Genomic DNA, 27,645 nt, shown 5'->3' on the forward strand with positions numbered 1-27,645 from the left:
AGTCACAAGGAGGCTAATCAGGAGTTAAATTGCTTTGCTAGACTATTAATTAATGTCTTAGTACAATTAGGTAGTTCAAGGAAAGATTGAAGCTAGCTGCTTCTCTCTCTTCTCTGCCTGGTGGGGAAGTAACAATACATAAGGAAAATTCCTTCCTTTTCTTATAAGTAAGTTAGATGATCCTTTAAAACAGGTTTGACATGTCTTTGGAAGCCAAGCTTTTTTAACAGGGAACAATCATCATCTAGCAGAATGACTCACTTGAGCCGTAAAGCAACAAAGTAGACTGAGAAAAGCCAGTCATTCAGTAAAGATGACCTAGAAATGACTAATGAAAAATGGATTAAAAATTTTTTTTTGACATTTTCACAGCCATAGGGGCTCTTAGATGAAAAATCCCACCAACCCCAATTCCTAGTTCTCTATAGGTCCTTTTGGGAGATAGAGCTGCATCTGCACCCACTGTCACTAATGCCCTTCAGACTGTACAGGACTGCTGGGCATTTCTACTTGGTCTTTATTCTTCACCCTCATTTCTGGATGTTTCTGACAGACTTGTTGGAACTCATTTAACCTGCCCACTTGCACTTTCCTTAGGTGCTGTATCCTGTGTGCCATGTGCGTAACCTGATGCTATGGAGTGCGGTGTACCTGCCCTGCCCATCCCCGTCTACCCCTGTGGACGACAGCTGTGCACCATACCCAGGCCCTGGCACCAGCTCTGAGGATCCGCCCCTGAGTCGGTGAGCCCTGAGGCTGATGCCAAGACCTCAGATCCTTTGTGGTTGTATTCTTGTGCTACGCTATATATACCCAGGGATGATTGGAGATCATGACATTGTCAAGCTGCACACATTTCATTGATCTTTGAAGTTTTCTTAGGGAAAGTGTAAGGATTTTGGGCTATGAGGCTGTAAAAACCTCATTTTCTGTAGAGTATTGGGCCCTGTTGCTACATGGCTCTGCTGCATGCACCAAGCAGTTTCTCAAGTGGTGTTTCTCTGGGTGTTTACTGTTTGTTTTGCAGCACATACAGCATGCAGAAGTTCCTGAGCTAGGGATTGAACCCAAGCCATAGCAGTAATGCTGCCAGCTCCTTAAACTGCTGAGCCACAAGGGAACTCCTCCTCTGGGTTCCTTGTGACTCTCTAGCTTGAATTTCAGCAATTGCTCTGTGTTGCTGCCTCTCTGCTGTGATTTGTTGTCTTGGGCTTATAAAGGCAGATGACTTCAGATGATAAAAAGTTTGACTTTGCAACGTATGAATTAGCTTATTGAATTCAGTCTGATAAATAATAATTAAAAATATTGTAATAGCAGAAAATCAGCACTGCTACTTTACTTTGCCACTAATTGAGAAACAGCAGTATCATGAAGAATGTTTTTTTATTTATTATTATTTTATTTATTTATTTTGCTTTTTTGGGCCACTCCGTGGCATATAGAGGTTCCCAGGCTAGGGGTCTAATCAGAGCTACAGCTGCCGGCCTACACCACAGCCCCAGCAATGTCAGATCCTAGCTGCATCTGTGACTACACCACAACCACAGCTCACGGCAGTGCTGGATCCTTAACCCACTGAAGGAGGCCAGGGATCGAACCCATAGCCTCATGGTTTCTAGTTGGATTCATTTCTGCTATGCTACGATGGGAACTCCAAGAATGTCTTTTTTTTTAAGAGAGCATTTGCTGTTAGCTTATTTGTATATGTTGGGTATAGTGTAGGTGTGGTGCCAGAGGAATAGAAGGACTCATCTTGGAGCTTCATCTTCCTGCAGTCTAAGCCTCACCCTAGATATGCCATGGCTCCTTGAGTAGCTGTGATGAAGCTAGTTATGAAATGACTGTTGAAATGTATTGTCTCCCACTTCCCTCTGGATAGCCTCAGATTCTCATTTCCCCCAAACTTTCTTTAGGCTACCAAAGACTAGATCATTTGACAATCTGACCACAGCCTGCGACAACACAGTGCCTCTCACTAGCCGGCGCAGCAGTGACCCGAGCCTGAATGAGAAGTGGCAAGAGCACCGGCGTTCACTGGAACTGAGCACCCTGGCTGGTCCTGGAGAGGAGCCTCTAGATCCTGACAGCTTGGGGAAACCAACCAAAGTGCTGGCTGGGGCTGAGCTATCTGTTGCAGCTGGAGTGGCTGAGGGGCAGATGGAGAACATTTTGCAAGAGGCCACCAAAGAGGAGAGTGGGATAGAGGACCCTGCTCACAGGGGGATGCAGGAGGTCAAAGAGGAGGCTCTTTTAGAAAAGGAGAGCAGGAGAAAGACCCCTGAGGGCCCAGCCATTGTATTTCAACAAGAGCCAGAACTGGGTGATGATGCTTTGAGCAGCCAGCCAGGCACCAGCCTTCCTCTGGGTATTCCTGAGCAGCAGGGTGGGCACAGTGTTCTCCCCAGTTCTCTCCAGGAGACCCCCAGGGGAGAGGATGTCCAAGAGGTCCCTGTGGAACAGTCTCGAATAGGAGCTATGGCAGAGGATAGGGAGGAAGCAGTCCTTCCAATCCCAGTAGATGCAGAAGTTGGTTATGGTACCTCACAGTCAAGTTCTCTGCCCTCCCAAGTCCCACTTGAGGCCAGAGGACCAAACGTGGACAGTTCCATGGACTTGTTAATAGAGGATAAAATGAAGTCAGAAAGTGGGCCCCAAGGCCATCACAGATCTTGCCTGGTAAACAGTGGCAGGTTCAGTGGCAAGTTCGTGCTTCCTCAAGCCATGGAGCCCAGGCTTTTGGAGAGGAGCCTGGCTGAAAGGCCCCAGGTGGGATCTGTGGTGCATAGGACTTCTCCTGGCAGCACCCACAGCCCAGCACATTCTCCTTGTGCCTTGCCTTTAGCTGAATGTAAAGAGGGCCTTGTATGCAATGGTGCCCCTGAGACTGAAAATAAGGCCTCAGAGCAGCCCCCAGGGCATAGTACCCTCCAGAAGTACCCCACCCCCAATGGGCACTGCGCTAATGGGGAAGCTGGTAGGAGCAAGGACTCACTGAGTCGCCAGCTGTCTGCTACAAGCTGCAGCTCTGCCCACTTACCCTCGAGGAACTTGTACCACAAGTGGCTGCACAGTTACTCGGGGAGGCCGTCTGCAGCTGGCAGCCCTGATCAGCCTTCCCGTAGCCACCTGGACGATGATGGCATGCCTGTGTACACGGACACAATCCAGCAGCGCCTGCGTCAGATTGAGTCAGGCCACCAGCAGGAAGTGGAGACCTTGAAGAAACAGGTCCAGGAGTTGAGGAGTCGCCTAGAGAGCCAGTATCTGACCAGCTCCCTGCGCTTCAATGGGGACTTTGGGGATGAAGTGGTGAGTACACCATGGTGTGCAGGGAGAGAGGGCCCACTGAACTGGGGCACCCTTTTTACAGATTTTTTAAAAGAATTAGAAAGGTCCAGAGTAGTCCTGTTGAGAGAGGCTGAAGATCAGCCTCAGCCAGGTGATGGGCAGTGAGGGGACTTCTTTTCTTTCTGCTTTGCTTACTTTTTATGAGTATCCTGTCCAGACAGCATAAGGAAGAGAGTTAGCACTCACTCTATGGTTGGTCAATTCTCTTTGGAGAAAGGATCATACATTTTAAGAAAAACTTCAACTCCTGGGCAGAAGGACATTTGTAGGGCAACATCCCAAACCTTCCTGTCAAAATATAGTGTCTCTTCTGCCCCAGTAGCTAGTGAATAATTAACCAGCCCCACCCCCAGCATGGGCAGTAACTGTGAAGGGTTTAGTTCTTTTTTAAATAGATACTTGTTCCCACCCAGTGCCATGCGATGGCAGTCAAAATGGGCAGAAGGGTTGGTACTAGCACTATTGGGAGTTAGTGCTGATGGGGCCTGGCGACTGGAAGTGGGGGGTACCTGAGGGGACATTTTTAAGGAGGCACGCCATGTACTGGTGTGTCTGACTTGATGTGTTCAAGTGTGAGTCTGGCTCTGAAGCAGTCAGCATACATTAAAGGCGGGCTCATCCAATGACTTTCAATTCCAGCTCACTTCTTGGTTTTTCCTTTATTCCAATGATGGTTTCTCATTTTCCCAAAGAGTCCTTCAGAAAAAGGACATGCCCAAAGCACTCAGTTTCAGCACACAGATGTAAGTGGCAGGGTTGAATTGACAGCCCCCTGGAGCAGCTGACACAGTTCCCACTCCACCCTGGTCACTTCTGCCTCACCCACTTCCTGGAACCCATGGCCTGTCTTTCCACTCCAGAAGCACTGCACACAGCCTTAGACCTGTGTATCTCTCTTCCAGCTGAGCTTAGCCCTGTCTCTGCACCTGCTCAACCCAGTTCTTCGTGGCTGAGGCACCTAGAGATTCAGCAGCCTTAAAACCCGGGCCTGTCCAAAGTCCCCAGTACTCCTTTCTTTGCCAAGTCCTTTCTTCTTCTGGGAGGAGACCAGGTTCATTCTGTTCAGCTGTGTTTGTTTGCCAACAGACCTCAATTCCCGACTCGGAAAGCAATCTGGATCAGAACTGTTTGTCTCGCTGCAGCACAGAGATTTTCTCTGAAGCCAGCTGGGAGCAGGTGGATAAACAGGACACGGAGGTACAGGCTCAGCCCCTGTTCTGAGTGCCACCCATATAACTGTTCTGCGGTTCTTCTCTACCCCCATTCTTGCCCCTGCCCCGGCCAAGAAATGACCTCACAGCACATTTAGTCTTGAGCCTCTCTGAATCTCAGCACCTGTGAATTCCCATCAAGCCTAGAATTTCTGAGCCAGGGAGACTCAGCAAGCCAGCCCTCTCTCCTCATTGCCTCTATGAACTAGAGCCTTGCCAGCTCTCATAGCGACCCTGGGTGCTGTTGCCTGCCACTCGATCTCAGGAGAGCTTGGAGTCCCTTCCAGGGAAACGATTTGGACGCCTTTCTTGTACTGCTGACAACAGACCTATTGGGCTGGTGCCACTTGAGCCAGTGTGGTCCTAGTGACTCTTGCTGCCCCCAGCATGGCTCTGCTGGCTCCAGCTGGATGGCCCATCTCCTGAAACTAAGCTGGCCCCTATGTTTTACAGATGACTCGATGGCTCCCTGACCACCTGGCTGCCCACTGCTATGCGTGTGATAGTGCCTTCTGGCTTGCCAGTAGGAAGCACCACTGCAGGTACCATTGGGATGTGTGGTAGGGTGGGCATGGGTGCAGGGGCTGAGATTTGGTCCACAGAGCTTGCAGGATGGAGAGGTGAAATCATCTGGCTGGCAGTGTTCTCAGGCAGACCTCAGGGTCTACAAGACCTCGACTGACTTTTTGTGCCTCTGAAATTGGTGTTTGCAGAACTGTATTTGGTGTCTTTCATTTTAGAATGATTGTGAGTAAATTTTGAAATGGGCAAATGATGTCCCTTTTTGTTTTGATTTTGCTTCCTGGATTGGTGGGGCAATAGCCATCAGCACTCAAACCACCATTTCTTACCCCTAGAATAAAATTTCTTCCTATTCAGCATGGCTGCTGTGAGCAAAAATGATTTTCCTGCTATGGGCAGGGAATCTCATTTCCTACTCCTTACCCTGTTCCCTGACACCATACTTGTTGAGGGGGGAATTGCTGATAATAGTCTTCAATCTATAAGGCTCCTGATTTCTTTCTTTCTTGGTTGGGGTAGTGAGTTGCTAGGAATGCTTTGCCCCAGCTGGGGTGGTGACTGAAGGATGCTCAGTGTTCTCGGAATAGGAATTTTATCTGAATTGGGACATAGCTTATCGGCACAAGTGGACCTGGATTGAAAACAGAGCCACCTCTTGTCTAGTGAGAATGCTTCTAGGACTCTCATCTCCCACCCTCACCCTAGGCCCAAATGTCTTCAGTTGGCTTCTCCTCTGAGCTTTTTCTCCCCTCCTTGCAGGGACACTGACCGTGTTGATCAAACGTGGTGAGCATTTGCAACAACCTTTGTGTGATGTCTGCACATCTACAATAACTTCTCCACACTAACGCCGCCATTTTCCCTTCTCTGCACTCATTGGGATGAAGCTTGGGGCTGGGAGTGTAGGCAGGCAGGTGGGCCCAGGGGTGAGGGGGTGCGGGAGGACCCCAGCACCTGGCCGAGGAGACCATTAGAGCCGAGGCAGGTTGCAGCCACGGGTGCCCCTGCTGACTTCTGCACAGGCCCGCTAAAGTCATCTTGCTTATGACAAACAGCATTGCTTCAGCAGGGGCTGGTCTTGTGGAATAGCCAGTTGAGGGGTTTTAGAGCATTTCTTCTGGGTCAATCATTCATTGAGATGCCAGAATGATGCTGGTGACTTTCAAGTCAAATGGCATCACTGCTTTTTTTTTTTTTTTTTTTTTTAAATAAGAGCCTAGAACTGAATGGAGGTGGTCTTGCCAGAGAACTGTTAGCATGGAAGATTGTGTAAGCATGAAAACTTCACTTAGGGTCTATCAGAATACCCTGAAAGAAGTCACAGATAGGGAAAGCTTGACTGATCAAATTCATGGCAGCCTTTTGAGCTGAATTGCAGCAGGTATGCTAAATAAATGTACACATTCAGAAATAGATTTAGATCATTTTTCTCTGTAACCACAGGTTCTTGCTGATTCATGGCTTTTCAGAAACAGTTGTGAAGTACTCACTGGGTTCTAGAAGATGAAGTCTTGTGTGTTTTACATATTTCAGTTCTCTGTCCTTTAATTGCCCCTTGTCTAGCCTTTTCCTTTTGTGGTTTTCTTTTGTCCCTAAAGGGTATTTAGTATTCTCTCTTCTGTACTTAAATGGTCCTTAATCCAGCACTGGGTTTCCTTTCTGAGGAGCATAAATGAAAAGGTAGTGAGTGCTGCTGGCTAAGAAGGATGATTTCCCTTTCGATGCCTGCCCTAAGTGTCTGGCAGGCTGCATCGGGCTCCTCAGTGTCTCCTATTCTTGGGTTCATTGGTATTGATTTTAAAACCCCCACTCACACTCAAGTGGAGTTGTAGGGGAGCAGAAACTCATCCTCTGCCAGTTCCCTTTCCTGTTAGCTGTGAAGGACATCTGTTTGGGGGTATAAACCTGTGCTGCTCAGATGCAGCAGAGCTGAGCTTTCAAATGGAGGAGAGGAGAGAGGCCAGGGGCCTGGGTATAGTCAGGCCTTCAGTTAGAATTGATACTCCTTGGAGATGCATGGGGGCAGGGGAGTGAGCCGTGACTGACTGACACCTAATAGGGGGTGTGTATGCACGTGTGTTCATCTGTGCTCTTGTCCTTTCACCCTAAGCATGTGTCACTGGTTGCTTGTCTCTTGGCTTTGCATGCTGGCAGCAAAGCAGTCCTAGATGGCAGCAGTCTATTTATGTTGCTGCCTCTGAGCCTTTGGGTGCAAGGCTCTCCTGAATCCCCAGCTGGACGGGGAGTTTCTTTCATCTTAGTGGCTCAGAGGCAGTTCTGTTGGACTCTGGCCTCTGTGTGATGGATTGCAAGCTACACAAGGCCATTGCCCAGGTGGGTGTGGCCATTGGGTTTTCCTGGGCCGAGACTTTCCCATTGAGGTAGCAGCCGCCTTCTGCCTTGGGCCCATTTGTTCTCACAGATTTCTCTTGAGCAGCGTCTTCACACTTGGTAACCTTGAGCTGTAGTGGTGAGGCAGTCAGGTGTCCTTGGCCCTAATGTGAAAGTGATGGGTGACTATGCTAAGTCAGGATCTCTCCCTGCCTGGTTTCTTCCTCAGTAGACAGACAAAAGAGTGACTTTAGAGGAGTCTCCAGCACATCTGAATTATGAACGATAAAGCTCTTGTCTTTTGAAGTTGTTTCCCCACCTCACATCTCTACTGAAACTAACACTGTTTTTGTTTCTTCTCAAGGAATTGTGGGAATGTATTCTGCTCCAGTTGTTGTAACCAGAAGGTTCCAGTTCCCAGCCAACAGCTCTTTGAACCTAGTCGCGTGTGCAAGTCTTGCTATAGCAGCCTGCATCCCACAAGCTCCAGCATTGACCTTGAACTGGATAAGCCCATTGCTGCCACTTCAAACTGAAGCTTAGTGACCTGGGGTGGGCAGAGGCCAAGCTACTCTTCCTCTGACAGGCCCACAAAGCCTGGGCAGACCAAGAAGCCCGTGCACTTTGGAATGGGGACATGGAACCAACTGTGCAGAGTGATGGAAATTTGGGATGTACCACTGGATTGTAGATTGATTCCCCACCTGCCACCCCCTATTTTTTTTCTCTTCATTTTTTGTCCTCCCTCTGCTTCTCCTGGTTGTCTTAAAAAAAAAAAAACTTTTTTTTTTTTATGAAAAACCAGAGGTTGCCAGGTTCCCTATAATTGTTGAGCTGCCTGCTGCCAGGTGGTGCTGAGGGTTGGCTTGGTTTCTCAGGATGGGAGGAGGCTGGTTGAGTTAGAGTGGAGGCCTGAGATAATGAGCAGGGAATACAGTCAATGCTGACATTTGTGACTGTTCCTCACACTGCTGCCACATCAGACTGGTTGGCAAAACCTTTGCTTCTGAGGACACTGAAGGCATCTGCCTGATGAACAGTGCTCTGGGTGTCTGCTCCCTCATGAGAATCCTACCCCACAGCAGATAAATGGGATTGGCATTTGGGGGGAGAGGCACACAGTTAGTGAGACCCTTTAGGCCTTTGGGGAAGGAGAGGGTATGCTTCCAAGGCAAGAGAACTGGGAATGGGTGGCCAGCCTCTTCTTCCCAATGGGATTCTTTTTATACCTTGACCATCCCTTCACTGTCGATGGTCTACCCACCTCAGCAGGCTGTGTAGCCTCTACCCTCAGTCATGAGAGGGCAGACTGGCCAGAGTGCAGTGTCCTGCTGTGGTCAAGGCCAAAGTATGCTCCGAGCCCGGAAACACCTGGAAACCCCTTTCAGGACCTGGTCCCCCAAACAATCTCTTCTTGGCCAGCACAGGGAAATCCAGACTCAGGGTTCCAAAAATTCCCCACTCCCAAACCAAACAAATCATGGATCTCCCCCTTAAGGGGTAGACTCAGCCTTTCAGAGTGCAATCATCATGAAAAGGGAGCATGTCCCATAGAATCAGCCTCCCTCCACCTCCCCTTAGAGCAGTGGGAAGGGCCCAGCGGTCCCACTGCCCTGCTCCTATGCTGCTGGCCTGCAGTGAGGGCCCACTTCTCTATTCTGCAGTGTTCCTTAGAGAAGTGACACAGCCTGTAAGAGACATGAAGCACCTTTCCTCAGCTTTGATGTGGTCCAAAAAGAGCCTTAAATCAAGAATATTTGGTGGAGGTAGATATAGAGAAGGGTGGAGAGGAGTTAAGGTTTGTGTTTTATGATCTTGGCATCCATGTTTTGTGCCTGCCCTCCCTCTTGGGGGAAGGGCCATGCTTGGCTCTGCTAAAAGCTGCTGTCACAGCAGATTGTGGTGTGCAGTGGGGGCAAGGCTGGGGAACTCTCCTGACCCTTTGGATGCAGTTCCCTGGCCAAGGGCAAGTTGTGTCTCAGGAAGGTGGCTCCTGGGTGCACCTGGGTGTAGTTAAGATGTGGCCAGAAGCCTTTCCTGGAGTTATCAGTCCAGGCAAAAGCCAAGAGCATCTGAGAACGTCTTTGACTTCCCAGTGGCAGCAGGTTGCTTGGAATTTGAATTTAGTGAAACAGGGTGTAAGTTCTTCTCCGCACTCTGTGTGTGGTCTGGCCTTGCAGGTAGGGAGAAGTCAGTCTAATTGAAGATTGTGCAGTTCCTAGTGACAGGTGCCAAGAGGTTATGATACGGGTTTCTTGGGTCTGGTGTACAGTGTGAATAAATGCTTGCAGCTCTTAGCTCTTTTTTGATCAATGAAGCACTTTTTTATTAATATTTTTCTTTGTAAAGGAGGAACCGTAACTCTCCGTAGCTGTACATATAACCCTTTTCTTCTAAAGAGGAGTCAGTCAGTGCTCCTATATTTTTCATTTTTGTCAAAGCAAGAAGTAAATACTTTAGAACTGTTAAATATATAAATAAAGTGAATAAAGTTTAGTGTTCCGCATGGTAGCATTTGCTAACAATGTTCTAATTCTTTTCCCTGCAGTTTGTTTCCTTTCATCCCATTTCCCTTTTAACAGAAGCAATTTGAGGTGCTGCTGAGAACGTGAACTTTGGTAAAGGAAAACAATAGATTTCTTTTCAACCCTGGACCTTGGAAGGAGCTGCACCACAGTGCCCACACACGTTTCCTTGATGGTTTTTGCCCCCTAACATCTCCAAAGCTAAAAAGAGCAGTCTACTATCTTGACAATCAGCCATTCTTCTTTATCTGAAGAACTGAGTGTCAAACAGTAATTAAAACTACCTCTGTATTCTGGGCTCTTTTTTGTTTGGTTGCTGTTGCTTTGCTTTCAGGGCAGTCTGTGCTCTGGCCCCTTGGCCCACCCCACCCAGAGGGGACCTCAGGTGCACCAGTAGCAGCAGGTGAGCACAGAGGCCTGCGTGCAGTGGAGACGAAAAGGTGGGGAGGGTGGCTAGAAAGTGCCTCTGCTCTGCCTGTCCTTGGATGATAGACTTATATGGGTGGGCAGAAAGACCTTAGGGGCAGAAACTGAATTAGATGTGAATGGATTATGTGCCTAACTAGAGGTCCCCTTCCTCCTCACACAGAGGGAGGAACCTCCACCCTACTTGGATCTGTAACCAGCTGAGAAGGCCATAGCTTCTAGTCACTTCCTAGTTCCTGCTCTTTGCGAAAGAAGTATTTTCTTTCCTGTGTCATTGTTGGGCACCCTTCCCATCACGGGGCAGTCCCTCCCTAGGGAAGGTAACAGTTGAAGAGAACCCAGCCATGGAGTCGCCAGCCTCACATCTGTGGTGAGTTGGCTGGCCTCTGACGAGTGACCAGCTCTGAGCCACCTGAGTGCCTTCCAAGGTCACTTTCTGGATGTTCTCACTGCCTAAAAGTACACCCCCCCCCAAAAAAAAAAAACACCAAAAAAACCTCACACAAAACAAAACAAAAAACACTTAAAAATAGCTCAGATGGTTCCAGTCTGAGAGCTGCATGTGCCGTCTGGCAGGTGCTTGAGAATTAGCCTGTCCTCTGGGGGGAGAAGGTGCCACTTCAGCTGCCTTTAGTCCATCAGGGAGCCAAGCTTGTGTTCAGACCAATTTGTAAAAACTTGTGTGTCATAGCCAATGTGTGTCTCCACAAAGCTATTGTTCCTGAGGTCTCATTGAGCTAAAGGCACTGGTAGAACCTAGCAAGGCCCTTGGGGCTTATAGATGGGGAGCCAGGCTGCTGGCGAGACCTGCGTAGTGTGGTCAAAGGCAAGGAACTACCCAGTGGAAGAGGGCTGTATGTGGAGAAAAGCAGTTAAGCGAGGCCAGGGCCAGCTTTCTTTAGGCCATCAATGGATGGATTTGATCTAAGCAGTAGAGTGTGAACAGCGACCTTGAGATGGCCTAACAGCAAGTTAAAAATGATCTAAATAAATATATTAATGGGCCCTGGGCTGTGAAGCAAAGTGACTAACTTTCCAATTTGGAGTTTTAGCAAATATGGCAGGTGTCCTGCCTGTTTAATTTCTAGTCACATTTTCTAAGAACGTTTGTTCTAAGTTGAGATTACAGATGAGATGTCTGGAGGGCAGGACTAGAATGTGTGATAGGCTTCTAGGTAGTAGGAGGCTATGCTCCTAAGCCTCTGCCTCCTAAACGCCCCCAGCATACAACCACACTGACGCTTTGGTCCTCCCTGGTCCAACTCAGGCTTTTCTAGGCTAGGCAGTCATTTGGAGGCATGCAGTGAAAGGAGAGGGGTTACCCTCTGAAATGGGAATTACGAAGTTTTTAAATGCTGCTATTATATTTTATTTTGACATATCCAAGTTCTTAGCTTCTCTTATATGCTCATAGCAGCTGCAATTATATTTTCAGTGAAATTTGTTTTACACTGGCATTTAAAATTGACCTTTAATTCCCCCCCCCCTTTTTTTTAAATGCAAACTTAACCACGAGGCTTGGATCCTGGTTAAGAAATACAGTGTGTTGTGCTGACAGTAGTGCCTGCCTGTTTTAACAGCAGTGATTCTGCTGTAGCCTCAGTGACCTTGTAAACTAAATAAATGTCATTTTCACCTACAAACAGTTGTTCGTTCAGCCCCTTGCCACTATGGTTCTTGAGTCAGGCTTGTGACTAGTGTTTCACATGTCATGAGTAAACCAGTTCTGCCTTAGTCTACTCAAGAGACAGGGAGGAGGGGCCTGGCCAGGAGGGGCAGCAGGAGTTAGCATTTGTGTTTCAGAGGCCTGGAACTTGAAATCCTGACCTTGGGGGAGGGGGCCAAAGATCATGTCATTTCCTGGTTTTCTTGCTGTTCTGTGGAGAGCAAGGCTCCAATCCCATTCACTATCAAGCTTCCAAGTAAGATCTGATGTGAAGAAAGGTTTTGATGCTTAAAAGTCTGAAATTAATGATTTAATCCAATCTCACTTTGGTGAGAAAACCTAGATTCAGGGAGTAGCAAAGATTCATCCAGGGTTGCCAGTGAATAAACAGCAAAATCTGAATAAGAAACATTATTTCCTGACTTATCACCCTCAGTGCTTTTGGGCTTCCAGAAAGTAGCGTTAGTTATTTTAGCCTGATTCTTTGAGTTACCAAAGTGATCTTGGAGAAGAGCGAAGTAGTCACTTACCAAAAGACTTAAACTGTGAGCCCGCCTAACCAAAATCAAAAGGTTTTGATAGTATAAGCAAATATTTTGGTTTTGTTTTTTTTAACCTTTCAGGTACATAAAATATTAACAGCATGAACTAAGATGAAATCATAATATCTTAAATCAGTGGGTTTGCAGGGGTGGTGAGCATTTTCCCCCCTTTTTTTTTTTTTTTTTTTTTTTTCCCCTTTAAGGCCACAGCTGTGGCATATGGAAGTTTCCAGGCTAGGGGTTGAATTAGGCTGCCAGCCTACGCCACAGCCAGAGCAACACTGCATCTGCGACCTATGCTGCTGCTTGTGGCAATGCCAGATCCTTAACCCACTGAGCGAGTCCAGCATCCTTATGGATGCTATGTTGCATTCTTAACCTGCTGAACCACAATGGGAACTCCTGGGGGGAGCATTTTTGACTAGTGCAAATGAGTTAGTGAATCTGTTTGGTATGGTATGGTATAGAGGGAAAAATCCTGATGTTACCTATATAAGTGGTAATCACGCTTATCTGCAGTCTAGTTATTGGCAAAACTAGAAGAAAAAAAAAAAAAGATTAACAGAACATGCAATACCTGCTTTCAGCCCTTATCTTCTGTATATCAGGTAAGAAACACCTAAAGGTTACAATCACCAAAATTACAGTGAGAGCCATTAGCACTGCATTGCAGCTGGGTGTGGCCGTCCCAGCACCAAGCCTACTCCTCTGGATCAACAACTTCAGGGAAGGAAGTCTGCAGAAGCACACTAACGGAACTTACTGTTTCGCTGTGTGACATTTTGAGGATGACTCTTAATACTTACGATGGCATTGGAAGCAAATGTTTGCAGAGAAACCTCTGAAACACTGGCACAAAAGCCAGTTTCAAAACCACTAATGTGGTGGAAAGAACCTGGGTTTCTGAGCTCACAAACCTGGGTAGGAATCCCAGCCCTGGAGCACTAGCTGAGTTGTCTGTGGGTGGTGAGGAACTCTGCATTTCCTCATCTGGAGCAGAGCACTTGCCACAGGGGATTGATGGTGAGGGTACCCCTCCCCACCATCCATGAAATGAGATGACATTTCTGTCTCTCGCTGCTGCTGGACACTCTGAATGACCAGAGCCAGACACTGCTTGCTGTCCCACCGTGGATAAAACCAGAAGAGACTGGCCCTGCCCTGGCTGGGTCTTCCACCTTACAGAGGTAACATTCTGCTCTGAGTTTTATAGTAAGTTATAAATGTATCACTAATAAATGAACTTTAAATTTTTTTTTCCTTTTCTAGGGCTGTTCTTACAGCATATGGAGGTTCTTAGGCTAGGGGTCTAAATGGAGCTGCAGCTGCCGGCCTATGCCACAGCAACGTGGAATTCGAGCCACGTCTGCGACCTACACCACAGCTCATGGCAACACTGGATCCTTAACCCACTGAGCGAGACCTGGGATCGAACCCGCAACCTCATGGTTCCCAGTTGGATTCGTTAAGCACTGAGCCACGATGGGAACTCCTAAAAGATTTTTTTTTTTTTTTTAATGGACACCGGTGCACTGCTGCTTTAAAATCCTCTAAAAGCAATGGGAAGGGGGCCAAGAAAAGAAACATTGTTGGAATTGAGGTGGCAACTAAGAACTCCCAAGTCCCATGGGGACTAATGTGGCCTCATTTGACTGAAGAGCTGATGAGTTTTAGGTTCCTGACTAAAGGCCAAGCCCTAGGATATGTAAACCAAGGCTGAGAAGCAGGGGAGGCAGAGCAAGGTGGGCCTTAGCTCTGTGCAGCACAGATACCTGAAGCACAGGCCTGGGCCCAGGTTGAGTTCTCTAGGAAGCGAGCAAGTCCAAGGTTGGAAAAGGAGTGAAGACCTTGCATTTAGCCAGTCCTCCTCTCTGTCTCCAATGCCAAAGGTGCCCATGGTGGCTGAATGTATTTAAGTCTCTGTTGTCCAAATTAAAACAGATGAGAATTAATTAGAAATGGTTCTCCTACTATATTTTGCCAATTAGAATATTGGTCCATAGAATGGAAGGTTCTTTCAAATCACCCAGAAAATGCTGATACCAGCTGCCATATGCTGGGGTGATTCCCAGTTCTGAAGCCCTTGTCAGCCCTTGGGACCTGAGCTGGGTACAGTAATTTTTTGTTCTTTAATTTGACTTGATAAACCAGCCAACTGCTGCTCAGACTTCTGCCCCCAGTATGTTTGCTGGGGTCCTCAGAGACTCATCCACGTGCTCCAGCCCTGCTCCAAAGCATCCTTTCTCAGGATGCTCCAAGGTATGGCAACCTTGCTAAGCCTGCTGGCCCTTCAGTCTCTGCTGCTGGCTTTTGGGGCTGCCTGAGTCCATCCTTTCCCTGCTCCTGTACTGGTACTGGTGGTCCTGAGGCTGAGTTCTCTGCCCTTCTTCCACACATGTTTCCTTGGAGATTTATAAATTGAGGTACTTAAAAAACACTTTATTAACAACAATTCCTTATGAGTCTCTACCCAGAATGCAGCAAAGGCCTCCTCCCCCAGCGGCTTGGGGAAGCTGCTAACACCAGGTTTACCACTTGATCAGTGTGTGAGGCATACCTCTCCACCTACCCTGTGCAGTTTCCAGGCATTAACCTGGACTAATTTTCATGGGCCTGAGGACTCTGCTCACCCAGTCTGGTCGGTTGAAAGGAGGGCTGAAGCAAAAGGCATGCAGCGTGGGCCTTGCTTTTTGTCCTGTGCGTGCAAGTAAAACGCTAGGATACAGCAGTTCCTTCCCAGTCAGCCTGGAATTATGTGTGAACACTGATGCCCATTTGCCTTCCTCTTCCCTACCCCCAAGTAGGAAGTTAACCTCTTCTTTCCAGACTGTAGTTGAATTCCTCCCTGCCCCTACTCACCCTCCCTGGAACTGTTTATGAAGCAGTTCTGAGCCTATGAATAAAGCATGGCACCTAAAGCAACTCACTGCACCTGGCGTCCATGTGTGGACAGAGGGGTGGCAGCAGGGGCCTCTGCCTCTCCTTACTTGGCATCCTGGATCACCCTTGCCAGTCTCATGTCCTCCATGAGACCCTGCTCTTCAAAGCCCTCTAGACTTTTGGAGATCACTGCCAATGCCCGAAAAGTTCAGAATGGGCTGACAGCCTGGGGGTCTAAAGTCACCTGAGATTCCCGCAGCTCTGCAGGTGTGGTGGTCCAGGCATCCTGCAGCAGCCTTCAGGGTGTAACTCACACCTGTCCCCAGGAAGTTGGTTTCATCTGCCACTTAGGCTCCAAAGAGCTGCAAATCCATGTCCATTTTAATAAACACCTTTAAAAAAATGTATTCAAATAAATGTTGTTCGGGCCCCCTGCTAAAGAAAAGTGCAGGAGTTCCTGTCATGGTGCAGCGGAAACGAATCTGACTAGTAACCACGAGGTTGCAGGTTTGATCCCTGGCCTGGCTCAGTGGGTTAAGGATCCAGTATTGCCATGAGCTGTGGTTTAGGTCACAGATGCGGCTCGGATCTGGCATGGCTGTGGCTGTGGTGTAGGCTGGCAACTGTAGTTCCAATTAGACCTCCAGCCTGGGAACCTCTATATGCTGATGGTGCAGCACTAAAAAGGAAAAGAAAAAAAGCCAGAAGTGCTCCACTGGCTTTTATCATAGGTCTTCTATCCTGATGAGCCAGTGGAGGAAGCACTAGGACCAATGAGTGAGAAGTCCTCCCTGTGTCATTCACCTACAGCAGTAACACTGAAGACTGGACAAGCACAGCTCACAGAAAATAAAATCCAGAGTTCCTGTCATAGCACAGTAGTTAATGAACCTGACTGGTATCCATGAGGATGCAGTGAAGCTCACAGATGAGGCTCGGATCCCACATTGCTGTGGCTGTGACAAAGACCAGCAGCTGTAGCTCCAATTCAACCCCTAGCCCGGGAACCTCCATGTGCCAAAGGTGTGGCCCTAAGAGTTGACATCTATCCTTCTGAAGCTATTCCCCAAAAATTGCAGAGGAATGAACACTCCCAAACTCATTCTATGAGGCCACCCTCACCCTGATACCAAAACCAGACAAAGATACCACAAAAAAGAAAATTACAGGCCAGTTTCACTGATGAACATAGATGCAAAAATCCTCAACAAAATACTAGCAAACAGAATCCAGCAATACATTAAAAGAATTGTACACCATGATCAAGTGGGATTTATCCCAGGGATGCAAGGATTCCTCAATATCCACAAATCAATCAGTGTGATATACCACATTAACAAACTGAAGAATGAAAACCATATGATCCTCTCAGTAGATGCAGAAAAAGCCTTTGACAAAATCCAACACCCATTTCTGATTAAAAAAAAAACAACCCTCAAGAAAGTGGGTAAAGAGGGAACCTACCTCAACATAATAAAGGCCATATATGACAAACCCACAGCTAACATTCTCAATGGTGAAAAGCTGAAAGAATTCCCACTAAAATCTGGAACAAGACAAAGATGTCCACTCTTGCCACTATCATTCAACATAGTTTTGGAAGTCCTAGCCATAGCAATCAGAGAAGAAAAAAGGAATCCAAATTGGAAAGGAAGAAGTAAAACTATCACTATTTGCAGATGACATGATTCTATACCTAGAAAATCCTAAAGGTGCTACCAGAAAAATTAGAGCTAACCCATGAATATGGTAAAGTTGCAGGACACAAGATTAATACACAGAAATCAACTGCATTTCTATATACTAACAGTGAAAGATCAGAAAGAGAAATTAGGGAGACAATCCCATTTACCACCTCATCAAAAAGAATAAAATACTTAGGAATAAACCTACCTAAAGAGACAAAAAACCTGCATTGTGAAAACTATAAGATGCTGATGAAAAAAATCAAAGATGACACAAACAGATGGGAAGATATACCATGCTTTTGGGTTAGAATAATCAATATTGTCTAAACGCCTATATTGCCCAAGGCACTCTACAGATTCAACACAACCCCTATCAAATTACCAAGGGCATTTTTCACAGAACTAGAACAAAATACTTTCAAATTTGTTTGAAGCACTAAAGACTCAGAATAGCCAAAGCCATCCCGAGAAAGAAAAATGGAGCTGGAGGAATCAGGCTCTCTGACCACAAAGCTACAGTCATCGAAACAGTTTAGTACTGGCACAAAAACAGAAATATAGATCAGTGGAATGGGATAAAAAGCCCAGAAATAAACCCACACATCTATGGTCAACTAATCTGTGACAAAGGAGGTAAGAATATACAATGGAGAAAAGATAGTCTCTTCAGTAAATGGTGCTGGAAAAATTGGACAGCTACATGTAAGAGAATGATATTAGAACATTTTCTAACCCCATTCACAAAAATAAATTCAAAATGGATTAAACACCTAAATGTAAGACCAGATACTATAAAACTTTTAGGGGAAAACATAGGCAGAATCCTCTGACATAAGTTGCAGCAATATCTTCTCAGATCCACCCCTTAGAGTAGTGACACTAAAAACAAAAATACACATGAGACCTAATTAAACTTAAAAGCTTTTGCACATCAAAGGAAACCATAAACAAAACAACAAACAACCCACAGAATGGGAGAAAACACTTGCAAACAAAGCAACCAACAAGGGATTAATCTCCAAAATACACGAGCAACTCAAAAAAACAAACAACCTAATCACAAAATGGGCATAATAGAGTTTCCACTATGGTGCAACAGGATTGGCAGCATCTCTGCATTGCCAGGATGCAGGTTCAATCCCCAGCTTGTCACAGCAGGTTAAACGATCTGGCATCGCCTCAGCTGCAGCATAGGCTACAAGTGCAGCTCAGATCTGATCCCTGTCCCAGGAACTCCATATGATTCAGGGCTGCCAAAACAAACAAACAAAACCCAAACAAACCAAAAATGGGCAGAAGATCTAAATAGACATTTCTCTGAAGAAGACATATGGATGGCAAAAACACACATGAAAAGATGCCCAACATCACTAATTATTAGAGAAATGCTAATTAAAACTACAATGAGGTATCACCTCATACCGGTCAGAATGGCAATCAAAAAGTTTGCAAACCATAGATGCTGGAGAGGGTGTAGGGTAAAGGGAAACCTCCTACATGTTGGTGGGAATGTAAATTGGTATAACCACTATGGAAAACAGTATGGACTTTTCTCAAAAAACTAAAAATAGAACTACTATATGATCCAGAAACCCACCTCTCCTGGGGATTATATCTGTAGAAAACCATAATTCAGAAAGATACATACACTCAGTGTTCATTGCAGACAATTTACAATAGCCAAGACATGGAAGCAACCTAAATGTCCATGGACAGAGAAATGGATAAAGAAGTGGTACATACATACAATGGAATATAACTCATCCATAAAAAAAAATGAAATGGCAGCAACATGGATGGACCTAGAGGTTATCATACTAAGTGAAGTAAGACAAAGACAAACATCATATCACTTATATGTGGAATCTAAAAAAAATGATACAAATGAACTTATTTTCAAAACAGAAACAGGAGTTCCCATCATGGCGCAGTGGTTAATGAATCCGACTAGGAACCATGAGGTTGCGGGTTCGGTCCCTGCGCTTGCTCAGTGGGTTAACGATCTGGCGTTGCCGTGAGCTGTGGTGTAGGTTGCAGACTCGGCTCGGATCCCGCGTTGCTGTGGCTCTGGCGTAGGCCGGTGGCTACAGCTCCGATTCGACCCCTAGCCAGGGAACCTCCATATGCCGCGGGAGCGGCCGAAAGAAATAAGCAAAAAGACAAAAAAAACAAAACAAACCAGAAACAGACCCACAAACTTCAAACTTATGGTTACCAAGGGGAACAGGTGGGAGAGTGGACTGGGGGTTTGGCATTGGCATATGCACACTATTGTATATGGAATGGATGGTCAACAGGGACCTGCTGATTGCACAGGGAATTCTACCTCAATATTCTGTGATAACCTATATGGGAAAAGAATCTGTAAAAGAATGGATATGTGTATGTGTATAACTGAATCACTTTGTTGTACAGCAGAAATTATTACAATATTGTAAATCAACTACACTTCAACAAAACTTTAAAAAATGAAAAAAGGCCCTCTTAATTGTTTTCTGTAAGATTTACCAATGACTTATAAAAAATATCTTTTATCAAACTATGAAGTTTCTATTTCTAGGATGCTAATTTATTTTTTAACCTAAAATGGCTGTTGAGGTGCTTAAGGAGAGGAGTGTTCCCTAGGGGCACTTATTTGCCTGGTTCTGCCATTAAGTATCTGGCTTTGGCGATGACACACCTCCTACTGGGCCTCAGTTTCCTCATCCACTGTGTGCCAGGCATTATTACCTCACAAAACACAGTGAGTGTTGGTATTTCTCATTGACGAAGGACTTTAGGTGGAGGAATGTAATGATCAGATTTGTGCTTCAGTAAGAACACTTGGGCTGCAGTATGAAAAATTGTTTGCTTTTTCTCATATTTTTAAAAAATATTATCTTTCAAGGCCTATTTCAAATTTCCCTTTTTCTAAAATTCCCTCTCCACCATGCCCAACCTTTCAATCAGAATTCTCCTCTACCTGGTTCTCCTCATAAAACATAAAACCCCTTGAAATTGAGAATATTTTTCAACCTCACATGCTCCACAGAAATAGGTCTATATGAGGACATAATGTCTGCAGAATTGCCCATGCACTAAAAAAAATCATTTTAGTGGGAAAAAAAGAAGGAACAAGCAAGCCAGCCACGTAATACTTATTTGGGACTCGAGCCTTTTTTTGATATGGAGTTTATCCACAAGCCTCAAGATGTGTATGATTAAGGACTGCAGGAAGTATTTTCCTGGCTCTGAAAGGTTCTGGCCTGCCTAGAGTGCTACTGTTGAATGAGACTGTCTGAGAAAAAGGCCCAAGGCCAGGCAGGTTTATTTAATAATATCCTGCAACTCTGAAGCCTGAGGGCTTCCTTTTCACCTTGTGCAATACATTGAGAGCTTTGCCTTCACTGGACTATTGATATATATAGAAATCGGTGACAGTGACCCACTTTTCACTTTCTTTTGGAAATTTTGCCCATTAAATATATTTTTCTTAGATCCACACAATTTAGTATTATGGAAATAAAAGTATTGAACACCTGTTCTGCTGCTTGAAGATCGGTTCTATTTCATAATTTGAAATAAATTCTAGATTAAAAGTCATTTATACAAAATATCTATTATCTTCTAAGGAAAGACTAGAAATTTTTTATGACTTCTACAGAGTCTGTAACAAGGAACAGAAATCCAGAAATTTCTGGATTTAATTTTAAAAAGAATTTCACTAAGTATTTAAATTATTCTGAAAATAGGTAGCTGCCTCTAGGAGGGTAGTAGACACAGGGATTCATGGAGAAGGCCCATCAGAAAACCCTCAGGAGTGAGATTCATATTTTATAATTCTGTATGGGATACATATGTGACTATGTTTGTAAAAACTCACCAAATGGTGCACTTACTGTATATGAATTTTTTTTAAGGAAAGCACCTCTTGTCTTCTAGAAAGCTCATTATCCTGACTGAACTCATTTTTTCTAAAGAATTTTTTTTAGCATGGTTTTAGGTTTACAGCAAAATTGAGAGGAATAATACAGAGATTTTTTATGTATTCCCTGTTCCACACATGCACAGCCTCCCCCATTATCAACATTACTAGAGTAGTACATTTGTTATAACTGATGAGCCTCCACTGACACATCATAATCACTCAGAGTCAATACTTTACATTACGGTTCACCTTTGGTTGTACGTTCCATGGGTTTGAACAAATGGATAATGACATACCAGGCTTACAGTATCATACAGAACAGTTTCACTGCCCTAAAAATCCTTTATGCAGAGCCTATTCATCCTTCCCTCTCTAGCCATGGCAACCATTAATCTTTTTACTATCGCTATAGTTTTGTGTTTTCCAGAATGTCATATAATTGGAATCATGCAGTATGTAGCCGTTTCAGATTGGTTTCTTTCAGTTAGTACTATGCATTTAAGGTTCCTTTAAAAAAATTATTTATTTATTTATTGGCCTTTTTAGGGCCACTGGCATACAGAAGTTCTCAGGCTAGGGGTCAAATTGGCCCTGCAGCTGCCAGCCTATACCACAGCCACAGCAATGACAGATCTGAGCCGCATCTGCACCTCATGGCAACACTGGATCCTTAACTCACTGAACAAGGCCAGGGTTCGAACCCACATCCTCATGGAGGCTAGTCTGGTTCGTTACTGCTGAGCCATGATGAGAACTCCCAGGTTCCTTCATTTTTTTTCATGGCTTAATAATGTATTTCTTTTTAATGCTGAATAATATTCCACTGTCTGTGTGTACCACAGTTCATTTATCCATTCATCTACTGGAGGGCATCCTGCTTCTAAGTTTTGGCAATTGTGAATAAAGCTGCTATAAACATCTATGTGTGTGTGTGTATATATATATATGTATATATATTGCTTCTTATGGGGGGGGGGCGCACCTGCAGCATATGGAAGTTTCTAGGGTAGGGGTCGAACTGGAGCTGCAGCTGCCAGCCTACACCATAGCCACAGCAACATGGGACCTGAGCTGTGTCTGCAACCTAAATAACAGTCACAGCAAAGCCAGATCCTTAACTCACGAAGCAAGGCCAGCGATCGAACCTGCACCCTCATGGATACTAGTCAGTTTTGTAACCCACTGAGCCACAACGGGACCTTCCTATGTGCGGATTTTTATGTGGACATAATTTTCAACTCCTTTGGGCAAGACATATATGAAATTTACCTGGAAAAAAAAAACTGTAGCCAAGTATTAAACTCTAGTGAAATATATGCATACTGAAGCATTAAGGAATGTAGCACATTTCTGTCTGCCACTTACTCTGAAGTGCATCTACTCTGTAGATGGATATACAGTAAAGCAACTAGAATAAAATGCAAAATCTAGATGACAAATATATGGGTTTTTACCATAAAACTTTCAATTTTCTTACAAGTTTAAAATTTTTCATAATAAAATGTTGGAAAAAAATTATTCTGATGCATATATGTCTTACTCTCTCACATTAGATGCATCTCAGAAAGTCAACCAGTACCTTATAGTCACCTGGCTGTACTCAGCAGCTCTAAACTATAACTAAAGACACACTAAGAAGGCAAAGGATTGGCAAGTCAAGGTCCTTAAGGCAGTCCCGCCTCTGGAAAGGACAGTGATATAAACTGGTGTGAGTCACTGCCCTCGGTGCTTCCTAAACAGTTCCGGGGTGACCTGTTCATTGAAAGAGGAAACAAAAACCAATTCTAGCAGCAAAGTATGATGATAATTATCCTAAGAAGGTGAATAATGATCAAAGTCACCTTGAAATGGAGCTCAGCCACTGCCATGCTTGTGTGTCCCATGACTTACATCTACCTGCCTGTTGGAATACGGCCTCCACTACAGAGGACCAGGGCCAAGAGGAAGGTATGTCCTCATCTCCAAATCTACTGGACCTAGAAAATGTAGGAGAGGCGGGGGTAGAATGGTGGAAAATGACAAAGGTACTTAGGAATCTCTATAATTAGAATATTATAGAGATGCTCTCTTGAACCCCATTCTAATTTTAGGCATTGTATCTCTCTTCTAGCAACATGTTAAAAAGGCAGCATAGGTGGGTAGGTCACAGCAGCAGTTCCTAATATATAGTGATGGGGTGTACTCTAGGGACTTTGAGACTCTTTCAAAAAATCATGACATCAAAACTATTTTTATAAGTTTCACTTGACTTTTCACTCACTTTCTCCTATAAGTATACAGTAGAGTTTCCAAAGGCTGCATAAAATGATTATTTTAATACATTAAATACAGAAGCAGGTTTGAGAATCCAGCTTTCTTAAGGCAGACATTAAAGAAATTTGCAAAAAATGTAAAACAATGCCACTCCTCTAATTTTTTGTTTTAGAAAAGTTATTTTTCATAGACATTATGTATGTTAATAGGTAATGAGTTTATTATTTTTATTTTCAAATGAGTTATTACTTTAAAATTTCTCCATTTCAATTTCTAATACGATGAAATTTGATATATGTAACTCACATAAACAAAGGTTATTAGGGAGTCCTTTTATTTAAAATTTTACTGAGGTATAATTTACACAAATCTTAAACATTCAGCTCATTTTTACGTATGTATATTCCGGTAACCTCCACCACATTCAAGTTACCGGCCATTTCTATCACCAATGGAAGGACTTGCCAATCCTCCAGAGGTAACCATTGTTCTGATTTCTTTCATCCTAGGTTAGTTTTGCTTATTCTTGAACTTAATATGAATGGAATCATATAGTATGTATGCTTTTGTGTCTGCCTTTTTTCTCCCAGCATAGTGTTCTTGAGATTCATCCATGTCATTCTGTGTATTATAATCTGTTAATTTTTATTATTGCCAGTAATATTCTGTTGTACAACTATATCACATACTATTTTCCTGTTGATAGATATTTGGATTTTGTCCAATTTTTGACTATTATGAATAAAGCTGCTAAGAACATTCTTGTACAAGTCTTCAATGGACATATGAACTAATTTTTCTTGAGCAAATGCCTGTACATGGAATTGCTGGGTTCCAGAGTAGATGTATATGTTTGGCTCTATAATAAGCTGCCAAATACAGGAGTTCCCGTTGTGGTGCAGCAGAAAAAACCCCGACTGGGAACCATGAGGTTGTGGGTTTGATCCCTGGTCTCGCTCAGTGGATTAAGGATCCAGAATTGCCATGGGCTGTGTGTGGTATAGGTCGCAGACACGGCTTGGATCTGATGTTGCTGTGGCTGTGGTGCAGGCCGGCAGCTGTGGCTCTGAATAGACCCCTGGCCTAGGAGCCTCCATAGGCTGTGGGTGCAGCCCTAAAAAAAAAAAAAGAAAAAAGAAAAAAAAAAGAAGAAGAAGCTGCCAAATAATAATTTATGAGAGTTCTAGTTATTCCACATCCTCAGGAACACTTGATAATGACAATTTAAAAATTTTAATTCATTCTGCTAAATGTGCTATTGTGGGGTTTTTTTATCTTCATGTAAGTTTATTTTTTATTTTTTAATTACTCAAATGAATTTATCACATCTGTAGTTGTATAATGATCATAACAATCCAATTTCACAGGATTTCCTGAGCTATTGTGGTTTTAATATGCATTTCTTTGATACTATTCTGCGTTTCTTTTATTTTTATTTTATTTTTATTTTTATTTTTATTTTATTTATTTATTTATTTTTTTGTCTTTTCTAGAGCCACTTCCCGCGGCATATGGAGGTTCCCAGGCTAGGGGTCGAATCAGAGCTGTAGTCACCGGCCTATGCCAGAGCCATAGCACCGCGGTATCTGAGCCGCATCTGCAACCTATACCACAGCTCATGGCAACGCCGGATCCTTAACCCACTGAGCAAGAGCAGGGATTGAACCCTCAACCTTATGGTTCCTAGTCGGATTCATTAACCACTGCGCCACGACGGAAACTCCTATTCTGAGTTTCTTTTAATATAGCAACTGGTCATTTGAATATTCTCTTTCATGAAATGCTTGTTCAAATCTTCTGCATATTTTAAAACTGAATGGCTTGGAAGTTCCCTTGTGGCACAGAGAGTTAAAGGTCTGGTGTTGCCATAGCTGCAGCACAGCCTGCAACAGTGGCACAGGTTTGATCCCTGGCCCAGGAACTTCCACATGCTGCAGGTGCAGAAAAAAAAAAAAAATTGAATGTATTAGAGAAAGACAAATACCGTATGATATCACTCATATGTAGAATCTAAAAAAATGATACAAATGAACTTATTTACAAAACAGAAATAGACTCACAGAAAACAAAATTATGGTTATCAAAGGGGATAGTAGGTAGAGATAAATTAGGAATTTGGGCTTAACATATACACACTACTATACATAAAACAGATAAACAAAAAAGGACCTACTATACAGCACAGGGAACTATATTCAATATCTCATAATGACCTATAATGGAGAAGAATTTCTATCTATCTATATTTTTTCTTGTGATGAAAACTCAGGATTTATTTTCTTAACATTTTTCACATAAAACATACAGTGTGTTAATTACGCTTTTTTGACTGCCTTTATCCAGTTCCCCTCTCCCCACAACCCTTGCCTTGGGTAACCACACATCTTATATCTTTTACTCTGAGTTTTTAAATTTACTTTCAAGTAAAAAAAATTTTTTTTTTTTTTTTTGCTTTTTAGGGCCTCAACAGCAACATATACCACAGCTACAGCAATGCGGGATCCAAGCCACCTCAGCAACCTACACCACAGCTCACAGCAATGCTGGATCCCTGACCCACTGATTGAAGACAGGGATCAAACTGGTAACCTCATGGATACGAGTCAGATTCGTTTCCGCTGCGCCACAATGGGAACTCCTACTCTGAGTTTTTTAATTTGTTTTTTGCTTTTTTTTTTCACTTTTTTTTCAGTTTTTTTTTTTTTTGTTTTCTATTATAGTTGATTTACATTGTTCTGTCAATTTCCACTGTACAGCAAAGTTACCCAGTCATATATATACATATATATATACACACACACACACATATAACCTTTTCCTCACATTATCCTCCGTCATGTTCCACCACAAGTGACCAGATATAGTCCCCTGCGCTATACAGCAGGATATCATTGCTTATCCACTCCAGATACAATAGTTTGCATCTACTAACCCCAAACTCCCAGTCCATCCCACTCCCTCCCTACATATATCTTCTGTCACTTTGCTATACACTTGAAACTAATACAACACTGTAAATTAACTATACTTCAATTTAAATAGAGGGTTTTAAAAAACCCTCTATTAAAACCCTAAAAAAAAAAAAAAGATGAATGGAAAAAAAAAAGGAACTTTTTTTGCTTTGTTTCTTGCTTATTGACCTGTAGAAGTTTTTTGAATATTCTGTATATGAGTTCTTTACTGTTCTATAGCTGGCTTACTTTCTTTTTTCTTTCTTTCTTTTTTTTTTTTTTTTTTTTTGTCTGTCTTTTCTAGGGCTGCTCCTGTGGCATATGGAGGCTCCCAGGCTAGGGGTCTAATTGGAACTGTAGCTGCTGGCCTATACCACAGCCATAGCAACACAGGATCCAAGCTGCGTCTGCGACCTACACCACAGCTCATGGCAACGCTGGATCCTTAACCCACTGAGCGAGGCCAGGGATCAAACCCACAATCTCATGGCTCCTAGTCAGATTCGTTAACCACTGAGCCATGACGGGAACTCCTGACCTACTTTCTTAATGATGTCCTTTAATGATCAGATGTTCTTATTTTTAATTAAGTCAAATTTATCAATCTTTCTTATTTGGTTTAGTGTATTTTGCAATCTGATTAAAAACTTTATCCCAATATCAGAAAGTATTCTCCTATCCTTTTATCTGGAAGTTTTTGTTTTAACTTTTGATTTTAGGTCTAAGATGTACTTAACAAATTCTTGCATATAGTTTGAGTCAGGCTTCATTTTTCTCCATACACATCCGTTGTTCCAAAATAAATCACCCATGTAATTACGATGGCATCTTTGATGAAAATCAAGAAAACATACACCAGGAGTTCCCACTATAGCACAGCAGAAACAAATCCAACTAGGAACCAGGAGGTTGCGGGTTCAATTCCTGGCTTCACTCAGTGGGTTAAGGATCCATGAGCTGTAGTGTAGGTCACAGACGTGGCTCAGATCTGGCATTTCTGTAGCTTTGGTGTAGGCTGGCAGCAACAGCTCCGATTAGACCCCCTAGCCTGGGAACCTCCATATGCTGCAGGTGCAGCCCTAAAAAGACAATAAATAAATAAATAAATAATAAATAAAAAAGAAAACATACATTAATGGGTCTATTTATGGACTTTTTTTCCTGTTCCAGGGCTATATTTATCCTTACTTTGAAAGTACTCTATGTTAATTACAGTAGCTTTGTAGTGAGTGTTGAAATATGCTGGTTAAGTCTCCCAACTTTGAGAACCAGTAATTTTTTTTAACTAAAGACTTTATCAAGATTTCTTATATATTATAGGTCCTTTGTATGTCCATATACACTTTGGCTCAGTCATTTTTCAGAATATAAAGGGGTCCTGAGACCAAAAAC

At 43.8% G+C, this 27,645-nt stretch overlaps 1 protein-coding gene and 1 long non-coding RNA gene across 27 annotated transcripts in view; one reads left to right on the forward strand and one right to left on the reverse strand.

The window, feature by feature from the left end:
• MTMR3 (myotubularin related protein 3) overlaps positions 1 to 9,926 on the forward strand; it is a 147,926-nt gene extending 138,000 nt beyond the window's left edge. For 8 of the 26 annotated variants that reach the window (XM_084993611.1, XM_084993614.1, XM_013983032.3 and 5 more), the window contains 6 exons: positions 598 to 743; positions 1,917 to 3,312; positions 4,438 to 4,548; positions 5,016 to 5,104; positions 5,844 to 5,870; positions 7,780 to 9,926. In XM_084993611.1, the coding sequence (XP_084849737.1) occupies positions 598 to 743; positions 1,917 to 3,312; positions 4,438 to 4,548; positions 5,016 to 5,104; positions 5,844 to 5,870; positions 7,780 to 7,951 (1,941 nt within the window). In that variant the 3' untranslated portion in view covers positions 7,952 to 9,926. The remainder of the gene's footprint in view (positions 1 to 597; positions 744 to 1,916; positions 3,313 to 4,437; positions 4,549 to 5,015; positions 5,105 to 5,843; positions 5,871 to 7,779) is intronic. The other 18 variants (XM_084993624.1, XM_013983036.3, XM_005670801.4 and 15 more) reach the window with 3 other exon arrangements.
• Positions 1 to 27,645, reverse strand: part of LOC106505968 (uncharacterized) — a 72,465-nt gene that overhangs the window by 12,540 nt on the left and 32,280 nt on the right. The window lies entirely within an intron of this gene.

Source organism: Sus scrofa, chromosome 14 (genome assembly GCF_054392235.1).
Source record: "Sus scrofa isolate SSC_HxYL_T2T_F1_AM1 chromosome 14, Sscrofa_HxYL_maternal_Yorkshire_Landrace_v2.0, whole genome shotgun sequence".
NCBI lineage: Eukaryota > Metazoa > Chordata > Mammalia > Artiodactyla > Suidae > Sus > Sus scrofa.